This window comes from Paroedura picta, chromosome 10 (genome assembly GCF_049243985.1).
Source record: "Paroedura picta isolate Pp20150507F chromosome 10, Ppicta_v3.0, whole genome shotgun sequence".
NCBI classification, from domain to species: Eukaryota; Metazoa; Chordata; class Lepidosauria; order Squamata; family Gekkonidae; genus Paroedura; species Paroedura picta.
Window position 1 is genome coordinate 3,719,102 of NC_135378.1, and position 22,479 is coordinate 3,741,580.

Genomic DNA, 22,479 nt, shown 5'->3' on the forward strand with positions numbered 1-22,479 from the left:
CCTAAAGCATCCAAGAAAAGTGTGTATCCAACCTTTGCTTGAAGACTTCCAGTGAGGGGGCACTCACCACCTCCTTAGGTGGTGAGTCATTGTCTCACCACCTCCTTAGGTGGTGAGACAATCAGTCATTGTCTAAGCATAGACAAGAAGAAGAAGAAGAAGAAGAAGAAGAAGAAGAAGAAGAAGAAGAAGAAGAAGAAGAAGAAGAAGAAGAAGAAGAGTTGGTTCTTATATGCCGCTTCTCTCTACCCGAAAGAGGCTCAAAGCGGCTTACAGTCGCCTTCCCTTTCCTCTCCCCACAACAGACACCCTGTGGGGTGGGTGAGGCTGAGAGAGCCCTGATATCACTGTTCGGTCAGAACAGTTTTATCAGTACTGTGGCGAGCCCAAGGTCACCCAGCTGGTTGCATGTGGGGGAGCGCAGAATCGAACCTGGCATGCCAGATTAGAAGTCCGCACTCCTAACCACTACACCAAACTGACTCTCAACAACAAGAAGAAGAACAACAACAAGAACAACAACAAGCCTTTAATAGCATATGAAAGTACAATATAAGAAGGGAAAGTGCAAAAGGATCCACTGCTAGTGAGAACAAAGGCAAAGATCATGCTTTAGACATAATACATTCACGATTTCTCATGGCAAGATGTAAAAACTTTGCTACTGGTTCAATTATATCAGCGTTCTGGGATGTCAAAAGAAACTGAGTCTTTTGTTCATCCGAATGTAATTCTCTTTTACACAGCAGTGAGTTAAGAAATTTGGCTCGGATTGAAGAATAAAATGGACAATGGAAGAAAACGTGTGTAATTGATTCTATACAGCGTTGTCCACATGGGCACAACCTAGCTGAATACGGAATCTGTTGAAATCTCCATATAGAACAGCAGAAGGTAGAGCATTAGTTCTAGCTAACATGAATGCTCTACACTGTTGTGAGATGATTAGATGGTAGAAGTACGCAGCTAGGGGCTGAGAGCTTGGTGAGATCCCCAAGCTCAATGGCGAGCAAACCTTTCTAGCTTTACTGCTAAGTTCCTGCAGTTCTATGTCTAACAGTCTGCGTTTAATTAAATTAAATGCAGACTTTTCAGATATCAGATACAAGGAGTCTAAAGATATCCCTATAGATTTAATTTTCCCTCAATGTGTCCTAACCAAGTAGATGACTCATGTTCAGATAGTGTCAAGCGCTAAAAGAACTCACAACAAAACCTCTATGCTAAGAAAGCTTTAATTGAAGTTTACTCTAGTCACTATAACTCAAGAAGTCAAATCTACCCCACAATAGAATTGCAAGCCCTTTTCAATACAATTCTCCCGCCCAAAACTTGAATGTTCCCAAGGGGAGGGATGCTCCCTTCCCCAGGTGCCACCCCAGGCATCCTGCCAGAGGTGCTACAATTCGCACGTGCTTGGGCTGGCCGGCGCCTAGTGACAAGATACAATGTTGCTGTTACAAAATGCAGAGCGAGCGGGCAGGGATCAAAGCACAAACAATTCAGAGCGGGCACTACAAAGCATGATAACATGGGAACAGAGAGTAGGCTTGGGTTACATGGAAATCCAGGAAAAAGAACAGTGAAATACAGACAAGATGGGGTAACTCCTGTTCATGGACAATTCATAGCAGAGAGCAGGTACTGATCCTGACATTCCTCCAACCTAAAAACAACTTCACCTCACCCGTTGTCCCTGGGCCTAGGGCATACTGGGAATTCCCGGTGGAAGGCACGAAGGAGTCTGGGGGCCTTGATGTCGGAGGCACCAACCCACTCCCTATCCCCCATAGGGAAATCTTTCCATTCAATCAGGTACTGCAGTTTGCCTTTATGCCAACGAGAGTCCAGAATCTTGTCAACCTCGTAGTGGGTGTCCTTGTCGATGAACACAGGCACAGGTGCAGACAAGGGAGGGTGGCAGGCGTCCGGAGGTAGGGCACGTTTCAGCAAGCTGGAATGAAAAACGGGGTGTACATTTTTATAAGTCATTGAATACTTTGAGGGCTGCTGGCACGTACTGGTTACCACTGGTGTAGAAGAAACGTGTGATTGCCAGGGCACTAGTTTTTGCAGATGTGATTGCATATTTCCTCTGTGTAGCCCAATTTGCATTATGGTGAAAAAATATTCCCAAGTATTTGAAGCTTTTAACATGTTCAATGTTGTTACCTCTTATATTCCATTTAAGAGGCTTCCAAGGCTTTCCAAAAACCACAATTTTTGACTTCTCACAGTTCAGAGCAAGTTTGTTTACTTCACACAAGTCCAGGAATTGAACCAGTAAGCGTTTTAAGCCAGTTTGTGAATGGGACAGCACTACTGCATCATCTGCGTATAAAAGCAATTTTTGGGCTATGGCCAGAACTGCGGGATAGGGACGGAACAAGGTAATTCATAAAAAGGTTAAATAGGAGGGGAGCCAAAATGCATCCTTGTTTTACCCCTTTGTTGATTGGTATTTTAGGAGTAAGACTCCCGAGGGGGGTGAGTTTGACTTGGCAACAGGTAGAAGAATAGAGTTTCCTTATAAGATATAGGAGCCTTTTATCTATCTCCATCTTTAACAGAGAGCCTCTTGTGGCGCAGAGTGGTAAGGCAGCAGACATGCAGTCTGAAAGCTCTGCCCATGAGGCTGGGAGTTCAATCCCAGCAGCCGGCTCAAGGTTGACTCAGCCTTCCATCCTTCCAAGGTTGGTAAAATGAGTACCCAGCTTGTTGGGGGGTAAACAGTAATGACTGGGGAAGGCACTGGCAAACCACCCTATTGAGTCTGCCATGAAAACGCTAGAGGGCGTCACCCCAAGGGTCAGACATGACTCAGTGCTTGCACAGGGGATACCTTTACCTTTATCTTTAACAGCTTATCCCAGAGAAGATCTCTAGGGATAGAATCAAAGGCCCCCTTAAGGTCCAGAAAAGCTGCAAAGAGCTTTGGACTCTCTTTCTTACTATATTTGTTGACAAGGTGGGCAAGGATGGTGCAATGATCAAGGGAGGATTTCCCTTGACAGAATCCAACCTGCTCAGGACCTAAAATCTTTTCCTTAGTCAACCACAAGGTAAGTTTATTTGATAGGAGTTTGGCCTATAGCTTCCCAACAATAGAGAGAAGGCTGATGGGTCTATAATTGGTTGGGAGCGAGCGATCACCCTTTTTAAATACTGGAACCAGGATTGCATTTGTCCATGAGTCAGGCATTAAGCCTGTTTTGTTAATTACAGTCAAGAGAGCAGCCAAGAGAGGAGCCCACCAGTCTGGGGAGGTTTTAAGCAGCTCAGGAGGGATCGCATCAGGTCCTGGTGCTTTTCTAGGCTTTAGTTGATCAATACAAGCCCTGACTTCATCAGGCATCACTGGGGCCCAGTCTGGGATGTCTGACAGGTTGATCTTGGGGAGGTTACAGGAGCGTATTCTGTCCTCATGGAATAGGGTTAAGAAATATTCATACCAAGTAAGGGAGGGGATGAAGTTTGTTAAAGAAGATTTCTCATGAAAGGCTCCTGAAACTAGGGCCCAGAATTGTCTTGTATTGTTGGTAATTGTAGCCTGCACAAGTTGTTCCCATTGTTTTTTAATATAATCACTTTGCTTTTTCTTTGTTAGTTGATATAATTGATTTTTCAGATGGAAATATTCTGCAGGCATAAGCTTAACACTGGATTCCCTATAATCACGATAAATGGCACGGATTTGAGATTTTAATTTGCAGCATTCATCATCAAACCAGGGATTTAGGGTTCTTCTTTGAGTTATTTTCTGTGAGTTTGACTGGGGGCTAAATAGCTGATGAATGTGAGTGATTATATTATTGTTATTTTTTATAACCTCAGAAGGATTATCATTGATGTTGGGTATGGAGTTAAATGTTGTTAAAGTACTGGCAGTAAATAGATGTTTGATCTTTCCAGCAGTGCTTTGTGACCACGGGATCTTACATAGGGTACCTTGGACATTTTCAGAGCCCATTGGTAGAGATGACGTCTTGATGGTCAATATCAGTGGGAGGTGATCGCTGTCAGTGCGGTCTCCAATACAAAATACCTCTAATTGGTCTTTCAAAGCAGGGGGAAACAATATCTAATCAATCACACTGCTACTTCTCCCAGAGGCAAATGTGAATTCCCCAGGATGATCTTGGGGGGACGAGCCATTTAGTATCAATCTGTCGAAACGTATGCAAAATTTGGCTAGTGAAATTCCGGCATTATTATTTCTATATATAAGAGTCTTTGGAATGCCTTGCATCAGAAAGAGAATTGGGTAGGGGTTCATCTGGGTCCAAGCCCAGTGCCCTTGAGAGTGCAGAGCCTTCTTTGCCTATCTTTGCGTTGAAATCTCCTGCAAGCAGCATTTCAGTCAAGGGGAATTTTGCTTCAAGCTCCTCAACAAATATTGTGAAGCGGCTCCAGTGGAAGTGCAAGTTTTGCTGGTCCAAGCAAGGAGGGAAATAAGCATTAATTATTATTAAAGCTATGTTGGAAAATTTTAGGAAGAAGGCCTGAGCAACAACCTTCTCCCCCCCCCCCCAGCCCTTTACTTCATCCCCCCCCCCCCCCGGCCTTGCAGAGTCCATAGGAAACATGAGCAGTTGCCGTCTCGCACCTTCTTCTGCAGTGATCAGCGCTGGCCCAGTTGCTTGCAGTGTGGGTATTCCTACCGTCAACCCGGGTCTCCCTGTAAACCTTCTGCTTCAGCCTCATCAATTCTAAATGGCTCCAAGATACCTGTGTGGAGACGTTTTGTTTCTAATGAAGATGCCAATGATCACTGGACTTATTCTCCTAGGCTGAGGCATTCAACGAACCAAGCTTCATTTTGTCATTACACAGCTCTGATAAATCATCAGTCAGGTCAAAAAATCTCGAAAGAGCCCTGCTGACCTCAAATCATAGACGAACATATCTGGCCACTTTTGAACACAAGCCCACTTTTGATTTCTGAAGGGATGCCAATTATTAAAGTAAAATGTTCACTGTTTCTGGCCCAAACACACAGCTAAAACAACAGAATGCTGAGGAGGAGAAGCAAAGATGTCAAGGTCTGCCAAGACCTGCCACTTGCTGCCAGCGTATGGCCAACCTCCTGGCCTTCCTTTCATCCCTACTGAGAAAGGCCACTGCTGGCCGTGGCTGCCACAACTGGCAATCAGGTCCACGCTTGGTTCAAGGTGTGTTCTCATGACCAAGGCATTTTCCTATCCAGCATTTGAAACTAACCTCCAGCTTTCTAGGAGTTGGAATGTTACAATTCCATAGAAACCAAATCTGTGAAATAGAGGATTATAATATGGAAACTTCCAAGAACTGTTGATACATTATTTACACAAGGTTCACTGTTTACAGCAGTGGTCCGCAACCTTCCGGTCCACTGCTCCGGAGTGGCGGGAGAGGGTGGCCCGGGGCCCCGCGCACGCACGGCAGCCCCAGCGCAAATGTGCATGCGTGAACTGCCGCGCCTGGCACGGGCGCAAACGTGTGTGTGCGGCAGTCCGCGCATGCGCATTTGCACCACCGCCATGCCGGTGGCTGCGGCTCCCTCTCCTGGCCCCTCCGGGCCGCCAGCAAATCGGCCGCCAAAGTGGCCGATTAGCTTGTGGCTCGGCAAGCTTCTCTTCCCCCCCCCTCCCGAAACAAGAAGCTTGCCAGGCTGCGAGCTAATCGGCCGCTTTGGCAGCCAATTTGCTCGCGGCCTGGCGAGCATCTTGCTTCGGGGGGGCGGGAAGAGGGAGCTGCGGCCCTGCGCCAAGGCCTTCACGGCCCGGCACCCGGCTGCGGCCCGTGGGTTGGGGACACTGGTTTACAGAACAAAATGTACATTCCTTGATGCAGATAAGTGGCTTGATCCAATCTCTAATATAAACATTCTGTGTATTTCATTATCTCTAAGTAATTTTCAAGGCCAACAGCAGGCAGAGATAGGATCTTCCTCGCTTGAGGTTCCACCATGCAATTTCATAGAAATCTTTCCAATAGGTACTCAATCAATAAGAAGGTTGTAATAATTTCCTTTAATGTTACTCCATCATGCATGGCTTTCTCAAGAACAAGTCATGTCAGACGAACCTCATATCTTTTTTGAGAAAGTGACTGCCTTGCTAGATCAGGGGAATGCTGTGGACATAGTTTACCTTGATTCCAATAAGGCTTTTGATAAGGTTCCACATGACATTCTTATGGACAAATTAGTAAAATATGGTATGGATCCTATTACTTCTAAGTGGATCGAGAATTGGTTGACAGGTGGCATCCATATGAACTGGGAGGGGTAGCTAACACACCAGGAGATGAAATCAGAATACAGGCTGGAAAACTGGGCTAAAATGAATACAATGAATTTCAACAGTGAAAAATGTAAAGTTTTGCATTTAGGTAGGAAAAATCAAATGCTTCACTATAGGATGGGTGAGATTTGTCTTGGCAGTAGTATGTGTGAAAAGGATCTGAGAGTCTTAATAAATCAGACACTGAACATGAGTCAGCAGTGTGACTCAATGGCTAAAAAGGTAAAAGATTTTTGGCTGTATTAAAAGAAATATAGAATAGAAATAGAAATTCAAATAGAAGAAAACAATAGAATGGGGAGGACCAGAGATCTTTTCAAGAAAATTGGAGATATGAAGAGAACGTTTCATGCAAAGATGGGTATGATAAGGGACCAAAATGGTAGGGACCTCACAGAAGCAGAAGAGATTAAGCAAAGGTGGCAAAATTATACAGAAGAACTATACAAGAGCGAGCTTAACATCCCTGATGACCACAGTGGGGTAGTTACTGACCTGGAGCCAGACATCCTGGAATGTGAAGTCAAATGGGCCTTAGGAAGTCTGAGCAACAATAAAGCTAGTGGTGGTGACAGCATTCCAGTTGAACTATTCAAAATCTTAAAGGATGATGCAGTAAAAGTGCTACACTCAATATGCCAGCAAATTTGGAAAACTCAGCAATGGCCACAGGATTGGAAAAGGTCAGTTTACATTCCAATCCCAAAGAAGGGCAATGCCAAAGAATGTTCAAACTACCGCACCATTGCACTCATTTCTCATGCTAGCAAAGTTATGCTCAAAATCCTACAAGCTAGGCTCCAGCAATATGTGGACCGAGAACTTCCAGAAGTACAGGCAGGATTTCGAAGAGGCAGAGGAACTAGAGATCAAATTGCCAACATACGCTGGATCATGGAAAAAGCTAGGGAGTTCCAGAAGAACATCTACTTCTGCTTCATTGACTATGCTAAAGCCTTTGATTGTGTGGAGCACAACAAATTGTGGCAAGTTCTTAAAGAGATGGGAATACCAGAGCATCTTATTTGTCTCTTGAGAAATTTATATGCAGGTCAAGAAGCAACAGTGAGAACTGAACATGGAATCACGGATTGGTTCAAAATTGAGAAAGGAGTTCGGCAAGGCTGTATACTGTCGCCTTGCCTATTTAACTTGTATGCGGAGCACATCATGAGAAAGGCGGGATTAGAGGAGTCACAAATTGGGATCAAGATTGCAGGGAGAAATATCAACAACCTCAGATATGCAGATGATACCACTCTAATGGCAGAAAGTGAAGAGGAACTAAAGAGCCTGTTGATGCGGGTGAAGGAGGAGAGTGCAAAAGTTGGCTTGAAACTCAACATCAAGAAAACAAAGATCATGGCAGCCGGCCCTCTCAATTCCTGGCAAATAGATGGGGAAGAAATGGAGATAGTGACAGATTTTATTTTCCTCGGCTCCAAGATCACTGCAGATGGGGACTGCAGCAAAGAAATTAAAAGACGCTTGCTCCTAGGGAGGAAAGCTATGGCAAATCTAGATAGCATCCTAAAAAGCAGAGACATCACCCTACCAACAAAAGTGCGTTTAGTCAAGGCTATGGTCTTCCCAGTTGCAATGTATGGCTGCGAAAGTTGGACCATAAGGAAGGCCGAGCGTCAAAGAATTGAGGCTTTTGAACTCTGATGCTGGAGAAGACTCTTGCGAGTCCCTTGGACTGCAAGGCGAACAAACCGGTCAGTCCTAGAGGAGATCAGCCCTGACTGCTCTTTAGAAGGCCAGTTCCTGAAGATGAAACTCAAATACTTTGGCCACCTCATGAGAAGGAAGGACTCCCTGGAGAAGAGCCTAATGCTGGGAGCGATCGAGGGCAAAAGAAGAAGGGGACGACAGAGAATGAGGTGGCTGGATGGAGTCACTGAAGCAGTCGGTGCAAACTTAAATGGACTCCGGGGAATGGTAGAGGACAGGAAGGCCTGCAGGATCATTGTCCATGGGGTTGTGATGGGTCGGACACGACTTCGCACATAACAACAACAAAAAGAAATATAGTGTCCAGATCGCGCAAGGTGATGTTACCACCTTACTCTACTCTGCTTCGGCCTCCCTTGGAGTCCTGTGCTTAGTTTTGGGCACCACAACTGAAGAAGGATGTAGAGAAACTGGAGCATGTCCAGAGGAGGGTTACGAAGAGGGGTTTGGAGATCGTCATATAAGGAAAGGTTGAGGGAGCTTGGTCTGTTTAGCCTAGAGAGAAGTTTTTCAAGAACTCGAAGGGCTGTCGTATAGAAGATGGAGCAGAATTGTTTTCTGTTGCCCCAGCAGGTCAGACCAGAACCAATGAGTTGAAATTAATTCAAAATAATTTTTGGCTAAACTTCCAGAAGAAGTTCCTGATAGAGTGGTTCCTCAGTGGAACAGGCTTCCTCAGGAAGTGGTGGGTTCAACTTCCTTGAAAGTTTTAAAGCAGAGGCTAGTCATCTGACAGAAATGCTGATATTATGAATTTAGGCAGATTGTGAGTGGGTAGTAGGAGGGGCTGTGCCAGTGTTTGTCTCTGGTGGCCCTTCCTTGCATACTCAGGAAATTGCTGATTTCCACTGTGAGATGGTAGGTGAATTTCCTCCAGGCCATGCTGGATTTTAGAGATTTTTGTTGTGTGTGTGTGTGGGGGGGGGATCACTTGGGTATGAAATTGGGGTCCTTGTGGGTGGACAGGTAGTTGTGAGTTCCTGCATTGTGCAGGGGGTTGGTATAGATGATCCTGGTGGCTCCTTCCAACTCTATGATTCTATTGATCCTGAGGCTGCCTGGCAGGCTATGGTCCCCCTATTCGATGGGGCGCTGTTGACTCCCACCAACTCAGTTCAGAGCATAGAGGCAATAATCAATCCAACTTTATTGCTGGAGAATCAAGCTGATGCAGGTGCAAAGAAGGCATTCTACAAATTCCACTAGGCTCATACGATTGCCCCCTAATCTTGCTTCTGCTGACCTGGCTATATTTTGTTGTTGTTATGTGCAAAGTCGTGTCCGACCCATCGCGACCCCATGAACAATGATCCTCCAGGCCTTCCTGTCCTCCACCATTCCTCGGAGTCCATTTAAGTTTGCACCTACTGCTTCAGTTACTCCATCCAGCCACCTCATTCTCTGTCGTCCCCTTCTTCTTTTGCCCTCAATCGCTCCCAGCATTAGGCTCTTCTCCAGGGAGTCCTTCCTTCTCATGAGGTGGCCAAAGTATTTGAGTTTCATCTTCAGGAACTGGCCTTTTAAAGAGCAGTCAGGGTTGATCTCCTCTAGGACTGACCGGTTTGTTCGCCTTGCAGTCCAAGGGACTCGCAAGAGTCTTCTCCAGCACCAGAGTTCAAAAGCCTCAATTCTTTGACGCTCGGCCTTCCTTATGGTCCAACTTTCGCAGCCATACATTGCAACTGGGAAGACCATAGCCTTGACTAAACGCACTTTTGTTGGCAGGGTGATGTCTCTGCTTTTTAGGATGCTGCCTAGATTTGCCATAGCTTTCCTCTCCAAGAGCAAGCGTCTTTTAATTTCTTTGCTGCAGTCCCCATCTGCAGTGATCTTGGAGCCCAGGAAAATAAAATCTGTCACTATCTCCATTTCTTCCCCATCTATTTGCCAGGAATTGAGAGGGCCGGATGCCATGATCTTTGTTTTCTTGATGTTGAGTTTCAAGCCAACTTTTGCACTCTCCTCCTTCACCCGCATCAACAGGCTCTTTAGTTCCTCTTCACTTTCTGCCATTAGAGTGGTATCATCTGCATATCTGAGGTTGTTGATATTTCTCCCTGCAATCTTGATCCCAATTTGTGACTCCTCTAATCCCGCATTTCTCATGATGTGCTCTGCATACAAGTTAAATAGGCAAGGTGACAGTATACAGCCTTGCCGAACTCCTTTCTCAATTTTGAACCAATCAGTGATTCCATGTTCAGTTCTCACTGTTGCTTCTTGACCTGCATATAAATTTCTCAAAAGACAAATAAGATGCTCTGGTATTCCCATCTATTTAAGAACTTGCCACAGTTTGTTGTGCTCCACACAATCAAAGGCTTTAGCATAGTCAATGAAGCAGAAGTAGATGTTCTTCTGGTACTCCCTAGCTTTCTCCATGATCCAGCGTATGTTGGCAATTTGATCTTTATTTCCTCTGCTTCTTCGAAATCCTGCCTGTACTTCTGGAAGTTCTCGGTCCACATATTGCTGGAGCCTAGCTTGTAGGATTTTGAGCATAACTTTGCTAGCATGAGAAATTAGTGCAATGGTGCGGTAGTTTGAACATTCTTTGGCATTGCCCTTCTTTGGGATTGGAATGTAAACTGACCTTTTCCAATCCTGTGGCCATTGTTGAGTTTTCCAAATTTGCTGGCATATTGAGTGTAGCATCAATACTGCATCGTCCTTTAAGATTTTGAATAGTTCCACTGGAATGCTGTCACCACCACTAGCTTTATTGTTGCTCAGACTTCCTAAGGCCCATTTGACTTCACATTCCAGGATGTCTGGCTCCAGGTCAGTAACTACCCCACTGTGGTCATCAGGGATGTTAAGCTCGCTCTTGTATAGTTGTTCTGTATAATTTTGCCACCTTTGTTTAATCTCTTCTGCTTCTGTGAGGTCCCTACCATTTTGGTCCCTTATCATACCCAACTTTGCATGAAACGTTCTCTTCATATCTCCAATTTTCTTGAAAAGATCTCTGGTCCTCCCCATTCTATTGTTTTCTTCTATTTGTTTGCACTGTTCATTTAAGAAGGCATTCTTATCTCTTCTAGCTTTTCTCTGGAATTCTGCATTCAATTGGGTGTATCTTTCTCTTTCTCCCTTGCCTTTCACTTCCCTTCTCTCCTTAGCTATTTGTAAAGCTTCCTCAGACAGCCATTTTGATTTCTTGCATTTCTTTTTCTTTGGGATGGTTTTAGTTGCTACCTCTTGTACAATGTTGCGAACCTCCGTCCATAGTTCTTCAGGCACTCTGTCTATCAGATCTAATTCCTTAAATCTATTTGTCACCTCTACTGTGTATTCGTCGGGGATATGATTTAGTTCATACCTGAGTGGCCTAGTGCTTTTCCCTACTTTCTTCAATTTAAGCCTAAATTTTGCAACAAGAAGCTCATGATCTGAACCACAATCAGCTCCTGGTCTTGTTTTTATTGACTGGATAGAACTTTTCCATCTTTGGCTGCAGAGCACATAGTCAATCTGATTTCTGTGTTGACCGTCTGGTGATGTCCATGTGTAGAGTCGTCTCTTGGGTTGTTGGAAAAGAGTGTTTGCTATGACCATTGTATTCTCTTGACAAAATTCTACCAGCCTGTGCCCTGCTTCATTTTGTACTCCAAGGCCAAACTTGCCTGTTATCCCAGTTATCTTTTGGCTTCCTACTTTAGCATTCCAATCCCCCATGATGATAAGCACATCATTTTTTGGCGTTGCTTCTAGAAGGTGTTGTAGGGCTTCATAGAACTGATCAACTTCATCCTCTTCAGCAGCAGTGGTTGGGGCATAGACCTGGATCACTGTGATGTTGAATGGTTTGCCTTGGATTCGAACTGAGATCATTCTGTCATTTTGGGGATTGTATCCCAAGACTGCTTTTCCTACTCTCTTATTGATTATGAAGGCTACTCCATTTCTTCTGCGAGATTCTTGTCCACAGTAGTATACCTGATGGTCATCTGAATTAAATTCACCCATTCCTGTCCATTTTAGTTCACTGATTCCTAAAATGTCGATGTTCAGTCTTGTCATTTCTTGTTTGACCACGTCCAGCTTGCCTTGATTCATGGATCTGATGTTCCAGGTTTCTATGGAATAAAAATCTTTACAGCATCGGACTGTCTTTTCGCCACCAGTTACTTCCACAACTGAGCGTCCTTTCGGCTTTGGCCCAGTCGCTTCATTCATTCTGGTGCTACTCATACTAGCCGTCTGCTCATCCCCAGTAGCATATTGGACACCTTCCGACCTGAGGGGCTCATCTTCCGGCGTCATATCGTTATGCCTATTGGAACTGTCCATAGAGTTTTCATGGCAAAGATACTGGAGTGGTTTGCCATTTCCTTCTCCAGTGGATCACCTTTTGTCAGAGCTCTCAGCTATGACCTGTCCGTCTTGGGTGGCCCTGCACGGCATAGCTCATAGCTTCACTGAACTACGTAAGCCCCCTTGCCACAACAAGGCAGCGATCCTTGAAGGGGGGACCTGGCTATATGGATACATACTATTGTATGTATTGTATCATGCACTGTGCATAGATTTGCCCTTAAAACAACTTGAAAACTACCGTTTGTATAGTATGTCGTTGCCTGGCCAGTTTTGGAAACCAAATGGAATTAATCTTTCTTCCTTTCTGCAGACACTCCAGTGATCTCTGATCAGGTACTGAGTTCAGGTCCAGTTTCCAGTTGTCACCTGCAGCACCCTTGAAGACCCTGGATCCATGCACTTGCACGGCTGCCTCTCCTGCATTGTGCAGGAGTTGGACTAGATGACCCAGGAGACCCCTTCCAACTCTATGATTCAATGATTCTAGAGCAAAGCCTTCTGGATCAGCCATCTAGCCAGCAGGTAACATCAGCCGCTGCCTTCTCATGTGCATTCTCTGTGGTGGCTCCTAACACTACAAAAAAGTCTGCCTGAGGCTATTAGGAAGCTTCCTCCCATCCTTCTATCGTTTCACAAAAGGTGCAAAACAGAATGCTTCAAGAGGGAATACTTACGGAAGAAACAAAACTGGGATGTCTTGGCATCAGGAATCAGGCGAGTAGAGTCTGTGATAAAGGAGCTTCCAAGGTTCAGGCAGAATAAGGATCCAAAAGAAAAGCTTTATTGAACAGAACCACTACAGCAGCCAAAGTGGGCCAAGACTCATTGAACAATCATCTTGGCAGAGACAAAGATATATTGAACATTGGGGTGTACTGATAGGGGGGGACCAAACATGGGAGGGAGGATGAGGACTTGGAATGGTGGGAAAGGTACATTTGCAAAAATTGCAAAGATTCCCAGGCGAGCCAGATGATCTAAACTAACAGTCTGTTGAGACTCCAGCCAGACAAGCAAGGTCACTAAACGCGGAATAGATAAAGACGCCCCACTGAGAACAGCTTTGGTATGCAAAGGTGGACAGAAACCAACCCAAGGATTGATGGATTTATGACACCCGACCTGGAGGAGTCTGGGAGAATGCGGTTGGAGGAGGGGGCACGAATCAGGGTACATGACTCTCTGCCCCCTCCAAGCCCCTCCCCCCATACCTCCCGAGATCAGGTAGTCAGGACCCGGCTTGTCAGGGAACCGCTCATGGAATTTTTTCACCAGGATGGGGGCTGCCACATCCTCAGCGTCCTTCTATTAATTATGACATTTGGGAAATCCTATCCAGGCCACAAGGTACTGCAGGCGCTTTTGCAGCAGCCTAGAATTTACAATATCAGAGAGTTCATAGTGGGTCTCATCCCCCACCATCACTAGAGGTGGGAGGGGCGGAGCGGAGTGCCACATGTCTGGAGGAGGCGCAGGCTTCAGGAAACTGACATGGAAAACCGGATGCACCATTTTGTAGGCAGCAGGCAGTTCGACTCACAGCCATCTCATTCACAGTTTCCACCACCTTGAAGGCAGTTCTGGGTCTCCCTGCAAGGCAGCCCGGAGTTCAGGCTAGTCCTCCAACTGGGGGGGGGGGGCGGCGGCAATGAGGAACCGCTTTGTTTGACTATGGGTTTGCATCAGTTGGTGTGGGCTGAAAACGGTGTCCAATCTGGGCTCCTCCTCCTCTCACCCCTCCCCATGCCAAAAGTTTTTCTTTCCAGGGTTGTGTTAAAGTCTGAAGTTGAAGCGGGCAAAGAACTTCGCCTACCGAATTTGATTGGCATTAAGGCGGTGTGGTTTGCAAAGGATTTCCAGGTTCTTGTGATCTGTCCAAACCTCAAAAGGTACCTTCGCCCCCCTCTAGAAGGTGGTGCCAGGTGGAAAGAGAAGTTTTTACCACTGCTGCCTCCTTTTCCCAGATTGCCCAGTTTTTCTCAGCCAGTCAGAATTTTCTGGAGAGATAGGCGCAAGTTTCCCATCCTCCCCCCATTGGAACAAGACTCCGCCCATGGCTGAATTTGAGGCATCTACCTGGACCACAAAGGGCTTGTTTGTATCGGGATGGGCCAGGATTGGCTTGGTGGTGTCCAGGGGAGGGCAGAGCCCGGTCAGTGCTTCTTTTCACCCTTCCCCTTCATCTTTAGAAGATCGGTGAGGGGAAGGACTACTCGGGATTAGCACAGCAGAAAGTCAAGTTAAAAGTTCGCAAAGCCCAGGAAGGCCTACAGCTGGCGGCGGGTGTGGGGAACCTCCCACTCCACCACTGCTTAACCCTTGGTGGGGCCCATCTGAATCCCTGCCACAGAGTTGCGGTAGCCAAGGAAATCCACTTGCAGGTAGTGAAACTCGCATTTGGACAACTTGCTGTACAGTTAGTGCTTGGCCAGGCAGTGGGCCACCTCCCTCACCAGGTTCACGTGTTTCCCCTTATTCTTGCTATATATAAAAACGTCATCAAGAAAAAACCACCACCACCCTGTAGAGTAGGTCATGCAATACCTCATTGATCACATTCATGAAAATGCTTGTTAACCCAAACAGCATGATGAGATATTCAAACTGGCCCAGGGGGATTTTAAAGGCTAATTCCCATTCGTCACCCTTAGCATATCGCACCCGCTAATAGGCCTCCCACAATTTCAGTTTGGTAAAGATCTTCCCCTCTTCTAACCAACCCATCAAGTCCTTACTCAGGGGTAGAGGGTAAGTATTCACTTTGGACATGGCGTTGATGGCCCTGTAATCCGTGCAAAGACAGATTATCCCATCCTTCTTTTAGGTGAAGAGGACCGGGGCAGCCATGAGGGATGTGGCAGGTCAAATGACCCCCTTTCCAGATCCTTGTCGATAAACTTCCGGAGTTCCGCGGGACTCATGTTGTACAGCTTAGCCTTAGGCAGGGCCGCCCCAGGGACGAGTTCAATCTCACAGTCCGTCGGGCAATGGGGGAGACGTCGGGCGATGGGGGAGACACTCCTTCTCTGAGAATGCCTCTTCCAAGTCCCGGTAGCAAGCGGGAATCCCCTCCCCCTCCTCGCTGTATAATCCTGTTGCCCGAAGCCACGGGTTTAGGAAGAGCAGACAACAGGACCAGGGGACCAGGGTTCCCGCCATGGCCTCGGGCGGTAGATTCGGTTCTGTCTTAAACCAAAAGTGCAGCCAGCAGTTCTGGTGGGTAAAGTTCAGTTTCTTTTCATCCCAATCCTGGGCCGGTGTGTGTCCATCCAGTCAATCCCCAAAATAATGGAAAAGCCCGCCACCAGGGAGATAGTGAGACAGATGTGTTCCCAGTGGGGACCAATGTTCATGGTCAGGGCTTTCATGGCGTGAGTAATCATAACCCCCCCACCGGGGCCCCATCCAATTGCCTCATCACGATCAGGCACTCCAGGGACTCCGTTTCCACTCTCAATGCTTGAGCCATTTTGGGCTTAATCAGGGAGATGACCAATGCACAGATGTATCGCATAATATGCAAGGGCAATTCAGAGATATTGAAAGTAGTCAAAAAGGTTGAAAAGGAGACTCAAGATACCAAGAAAGAGCTCTCAGGCAGAATCGATGGTTTGAAAAAAATAGCTAATGAAAACACAACTCAGCTGGCAACACACCAAACGAGAATCCAACGTCTGGAAGCTAATCAACAGGAGTGGGAGAGAGTGGCAGAAGACAAATCCAAAGTCCTGGAAATAGAATCTAAAGCTAGGAACGTAAAAATTAAAGGCGTATTGGAAGAATTTGGGAAAACAGACCTGAGGAAGGAAATCACCAAAAGCCTGGAAGACTACTTAGAGGAAGAAGAGATTTGGATTGACAAAGTATACAGAATCTATTCAAAGGCGGCCGCGCACAAGAAACAACCAATAGACATCATTGTAAGCTCTGACAGCAAGGCTGCAAGAATCAATCCACCCAAAAAGCATCAGGAGATGCCACTGAATTTGGTGGATCAAGAAGCACAAATCTTTCAAAACCTGCCAGCAGATACATCATGGAAAAGAGCACAATTCCATCTTTTGCGACCACCTGAAGAATGTGACGAACAGTGGAGCAATTACCTGGTCTTTCTTAAGAAAGACAGCAGTAACTTTTAGGTTAGGGCTAACATGCAATGGGAACTGACTATATACTACTTAAGATAATAACAGATTATACTCTCAGATGTATCAATAATTACTTTGCTAAGAAAGACAGCAATAACTTTTAGGTTAAGACTAATATGCGATGGGAACTGATTATATACTTAAGATAACAGACTATACTCTCACATGTATCAATAATTACTTTGCTAACTGGTTTTTGTTTTTCTTTTTTCATCTTTCTGTAAGCGCTTCATATACAATAAAAATTAAAAAAATAATAAAAAAAATGGACAGAGGTTCAGAAATGACATCTGCAAGTTCTTTTAGTACCCTTGGATGCAGTTCATCTGGCCCAGAAGACTTTGTTTCATTTAAAGAAACTAGGTGTTTGTGGACTGCTCCAACAGTGATCCTAGGCCACCATTCCCGTCCCCCATGTTGTGTTACATTTTTGCCACATTGATCACTATTTCCCTCTCAAGAGAAGATCAAGGAGAAATAGGAGTTAAGCAGTTCAGCCCTCTCTTCATCATCTGTTATAATTTCACTTTCTTGTCCTCACAGTGGTCCTGTGGTGTCCCTATTCTTTTTTTTTGCTTGAAATATAACTAAAGAAGCCTTTTTTGTTATGTTTAGCATTTTTTGCTAGCCTAAGCTCATAATGAGCTTTAGCTTTTCTAACACTCCCCCTACAATTATTGGTTATTTGTTTATACTCATCCTTGGTAATAAGGCCTTCCTTCCATTTCCTAAATGACTTTTTTATTTCTCAAATCTTTTGACAACTGCTTATGGAGCCAACTTGGCTTCCTTAGGCTCCTTCCATCTTTTCTTCTCAAGGGAATTGTTTGTGATTGAGCCTTCAGTATTTCACTTTTAAGAAGCTCCGATCCCTCTTGGACTCCCATCTCTTTAAGTCTTTCTGACCACGGGACTGTATGCAACATACCTTTAAGTCTGTGAAAATGAGCTTTCCCGAAGTTGCACTCCTTCCTGACACATGGTTGAAGTGCTGATTTTGAACAGGATAAAATCTTTCTCATGCTAATTGTTTGCATGGGTTGTTCTAGTTCTCCTTCACTCTCAGTTCTATAATCCGAGCTCAACTGAAGTATTTTACCTTAGCAGGAATGTAAAGACTGTCTGATGTTTCCCCATCCTTGGATTCCCACAAGATATATGCTGCATTCACCACCCCAGTTTCTACAATGCCTTGTAGAAGTACTTTCTTACTTAATGAAATCTTTGACTTTTCGCCAAGGGTTTTTTTCCGGAGTAACCGAAGATCCTCACTGGGAAGCTCTTGGTAACCAACACATGAACCAGTGAGCAGAGAATGGATGGGGGGGGGGGGCTTGGGGGTTGGCAAAGGTTCCAGAAAGGCATGCTATCTGGGGCATAACTCAGTTTCACCAAGGGAAATCTTGCTCTGTTTGCCATCCACTTTCAATAAAGGGCTTTTGAGTTCACTATGAGACTATTTATTAGGAATTCAATGGGGCTTTGACAATACCAAAGGTCAAGGAAGTGGGGCAAAGGCTTAAAAATGAAGGTTATTGACGAGAAGTATAGCATCTCTTTATCTGACCACCTATGGAGCAGAGATACTCTCCAAGTTTGCCATGAGGGTCAACCCTGCATATTCCATTTCAACCCACGCCAGCAATGGCCCCAGTCACAGGAGCTTTCAAAAATTCCGAGAAGGAACTCTGATGCAAAAATGAAATCTGGTCTAAAAAAATTACTGAAGGGTGAAGGCAGGAGAAGCAGCAGCAGCAAGAGCACCACATCCAACCATAGAACAGTGGAATTGCAAGCGTTTCTCCTGGGCTCTCTGCTCCAAGGCCTCCTGTCACTGTGGAGTGGGATAGGCGTTCCCTACCTCCCACCCACCCTTCTGTTCCCTCTACTGCTTAGCTGCTTGGGCATCTGAATGGCAGTGACCACTGGGGGCAAGGGAGGGTGAAAGTTAGTATTGCTCAGTATTGGGATGGGATGCCTCCAAGGCGGGGGTCATCAACCCCTGGTCCACAGCTCGGTACCGGGCTGCAAAGGCCTTGGTACCGGGCTGCTGGCAGCCGCGCCTGCCTCTCCCCCCACCCCCGCAGCAAGAAGCTTGCCAGGCCGCGAGCGAAGCGGCCGCCAAAACAGCCACTTCGCTCGCGGTCCAGCTAGCTTCTCGCCACAAGGGGGGGCAGTTAGGAGCGGTCGCCGGCACGCTGGCGGACGCAAACGCGCATATGCGGAGCTGCCGCGCATGCGCATTTGCACCCCCTGCTGGCGCAAATGCACATGTACGGCAACTCCTCGTGCTTGTTAGCGCCCCCTGCTGGCACAAATACGCACGCGCGCAACTCTGCACATGCACTTTTACACGCAGCTGCCATGCGTGTGCGGTACCTGGGCCGCTGGCTCTCCCCCACCCCCAGAGACAGTCCTCAACCGAAAAAAGGTTGGGGACCGCTGCTCTAAAGAACATCGGGGCAGGGAACAGAGGAAGGGTTGGACCAGAACCAATGGGTTGGAATTAGATAGCCACTGCACATAAATGCTGATATTATGAACTTGGGCAGATGGTGAGGGGGTGGGCAGGAAGGGATGTGCCAGTGTTTATTTCTTATGGCCTCCCTTGCATACCCAGGGAACTGCTAATTGCCACTGTGGGATGGTAGGTGATTTTCCTGCAGGCCAGGCTGTAGATAATTGGTGGTGGTGGTGGCGATCACTTGGGGATGAAATTGGAGTCACTGTGGGTGGGCAGGTATTTGTGAGTTCTTGCATTTTGCAGGGGGTTGGATGAAATGACCCTGGAGGTCCCTTCCAAGTCTACAATTCTCCCCTGAACTTCTCTTGCCTTGAAGACCCAACTGGAGTCATCGTAAGTCTGCTGTGCCTTGAAGGCAAAAAATAAAAGGTCAATGCACGAGTGAGTCCAGCACTCAAAGGCTAAAATATTTTTCTACAGATTTTAACATTTTAATTTCTCCTTTGTATTTATAAGCACAAACCCACTGTCAGATTGGCCAGTCAAAATTTTTAGGCACTGCTTTCCCTTAGCCATTTGAACTTCTAACAGAATCAATTTCTTTTTATATGAAAAATGAAAAACTGGTGACTCTACAAAAACCTGTCCTCTTTCAACTTGTAGTTTAACTCAGGTCAGTTCTGATGATGTAGGTCACAAATAGTCATGTTCAACCATATGACATTGCTGACATTTCCCAACAACCACGCATAAATTGACCATAAGCTGTGTTGTATGTCCACAAGGCTGGTTTAAACTGTGTAGGCAGAAATTCACAACTGCAGAATAAAGTGCTTTTAATAGCAACTAGTGGGAAACACCATTCATGCTTTTAATGTGCAGATAATGCTAGTGACTTAAACAGCAATGTATAAGGGCAGGACAGAATTTGGAACCTCATTGCAGCAGCTTTTGAAACCGAATTTTTGGTCTTGGCAATGCAAATGGTCCCACTTGAACTCAAGAAGCAACGGACAAAAATGGGTAAAAGAAAAAATCAAAGGCAAACTTGAGTGCTTTCTGGACAGTGCTTCTCCAGTCGTGCTCCACTTTCACATGCCTTCCAGCAGGCAAAAGTTCAGCCATGCAGTTCAAGCACGAGATGGCCTTTAGTTCGAAGACTGGCCACTTGCTGCCGAGACGGCCCTCCAGAATGGTGCTGAACTCAATGATGCTTCCCTGCCTCAAGTTCAGCAGCACCTTCCTGAACTCATTGCTTGCCTTCAGCACAATGTCTTTGGTGGCATCCTCCTCTTCTTTCGGCTTATTCCCATTCATGCTGTTCAGAGGCATGCCCACAGAGATTTCAAATTTGAAACGGTCAAACCGTTTCATGTGGCAAGTATGTTTGGTCAGATATTTAAGGCGACACAGCTCCTCCTCTTCGACGGTCATGTTTTCAGGGGTGCACACTGGATAGGTTTCACCATATAAACACCTTAGCCAATCGCCAATAAAAAAGGGAAGCATATTTATTGCAGATTCCGCACTATTGTCAATGTCAGTAACTCGGACATATTTGAACCTTCCCGTCCACGTCACTCTGTGGCCCTCCAGATGACTACATAGCATCTGGGTCCGGGCCATGTTGGTTTCTTTCCAAGCCCGTGGGCCACACAAAAACCCATACTGATTCCATGTCAAGGTAGAATTATAGACCTTCATTCCCTCTGAGCGGTAGACATAAAACCAACAGAACAACACTATGGCAGTTATCCACACCAGGATGAGTTTCACAATTGAACTCTTTGTTAGGGACTTCATCATCTCCACCACAGTGAAACTGGTCTTTGTCCACCACCGGAAAAGCAAAGGAACAGCACACAACACAAGGGTTACTACGATCTTCACAAATTCCAGTGTTATGAACCACTTTACAAAATGGATGAGACACATCAGTGCAATTCCTATCAGCAGGATAGGAAGCGCAAAAAGGAACAAAAAGTAACCAACAGAAGCACGTATGAGCCCAATGCCAGTTGAGTGCTGCAAAATAACCACCGATAGTTCACACCACATGAAACACACCATGTAAGGGACCAAGTAGTAATACGTGCCCTTGAAGTTCCGCAACTCTGCCATTCTAAAAAACAGGTAAAACAAATACAGAAACAAAAGGCAAGGGATGCTCATGTTGAATGTGAAGAAGTGGCCAATGGGGACATTGTAAAAGGTTTTTCCCAGCAGTCTGAAGGGCCCCAAATTTAAAGGCACCACCTGCAGCAAGGAAAGGGCGCCAGCAGCCACCTCTGTCAGCAATGCTCTTCGGGTGTAAGATTCAGCACTTGTGGCTAAACTCAGGTAGCTCGTCACCATGAAGAAAATGGAGATTGTTGCCAACTCAGAGCAAGGGATCCAGTCCTTGCTTGCAATGGGGAAGGAAAAAATGACAAAAAAGACTGACAGAAGAAAGTGAAGGTATGGCTCTAGGTGGTTCCAGCCAAAGTTCACTTCTGCTTCCTCAACATCTAGATTTGGCTCAAAACGAAGCAGCAAGTCTGTGAGGGTACGGAAGTTCTCCCACGCCTTACTGTCCTGAAAGACTTTCAGGGTGCAGATCACCATGGAAATGAAGGAGAGGTAGAAGATAACTAACGGGATAAAAAAGGCAAAAAAGTCAATTGTCAGATTGCTGATTATGAAGAAGAAGAGGAGGGCATTGATGTGGTGCGTGGGGACAATGGTGGACAGCCAGTGCATCCCTGCTTTCGAGGCAATCTCTATGAGCTGCTCCTTGAGGTCCATGATGGCATGAAGAGGGTACTTGATAACCTGGAAGAGAGGGATACACAACACAGTCAGACCCATAGCACTGTGCGCCTCCTGAACATGCAAGGAAATCAAATCAGAACTTGCTCTTGAGAAGAACACTAAACTGCTGTTTCTCTTAATTAACTGACTAATAGTGACGGCAGATCCTCTGGCCTTAGAACGGCATTTCACACCAAAACTTGCCATTACCAAGACAGGATGTGTTGTTTCTTTCAGGTCAAACCTACAATGAATGCTCCAATACAAAATTTCTGATTTTGCTCTCTCACTTGGTGAAACAGTTGCTAACAAAAACAACTGTCAATAATCTTGACCCATGCAACTAGCCTCTGGATTAGCAGTGCATAGTCAAGGGACGGCATGGATACTCAACCAGTTGACGCTCTGTTTGGTGCTCTTCTAGTGCACAAGTGTTGGAAACTCTGCAGCAATACCTCATTGGTGCACCATTGCTTGAAGAGCAAAGACCCTCACAGATCAGCCACTATGTTTGTCACCCAAACAAACTGCAGTGTCAGTCCAGTGAATGAAGGAACAAATTAATGGGGCAGTTTCTTAGATGTGAACACAACTCAAATTGACTGAAGAAACAGCAGAACCAGGATTCTGAACAGGCAGATATGATAACATGCTCTGGCAGAACACTTTTCAAGCCAGAATATTCCTCATGTTACTTTCTTATACTCCTTTTGTTCCTAAACAAGTGACCACAAATCCT

The 22,479-nt window shown here is 45.7% G+C and overlaps 1 protein-coding gene across 3 annotated transcripts in view; it reads right to left on the reverse strand.

Moving 5' to 3' along the window:
* Positions 1-19,769: 19,769 nt before the first annotated feature.
* Positions 19,770-22,479, reverse strand: part of WFS1 (wolframin ER transmembrane glycoprotein) — a 41,589-nt gene continuing 38,879 nt past the window's right edge. For all 3 annotated transcript variants that reach the window (XM_077301704.1, XM_077301706.1, XM_077301705.1), the window contains one exon: positions 19,770-21,761. In XM_077301704.1, coding sequence (XP_077157819.1) covers positions 19,950-21,761 — 1,812 coding nt within the window. In that variant the 3' untranslated portion in view covers positions 19,770-19,949. The remainder of the gene's footprint in view (positions 21,762-22,479) is intronic.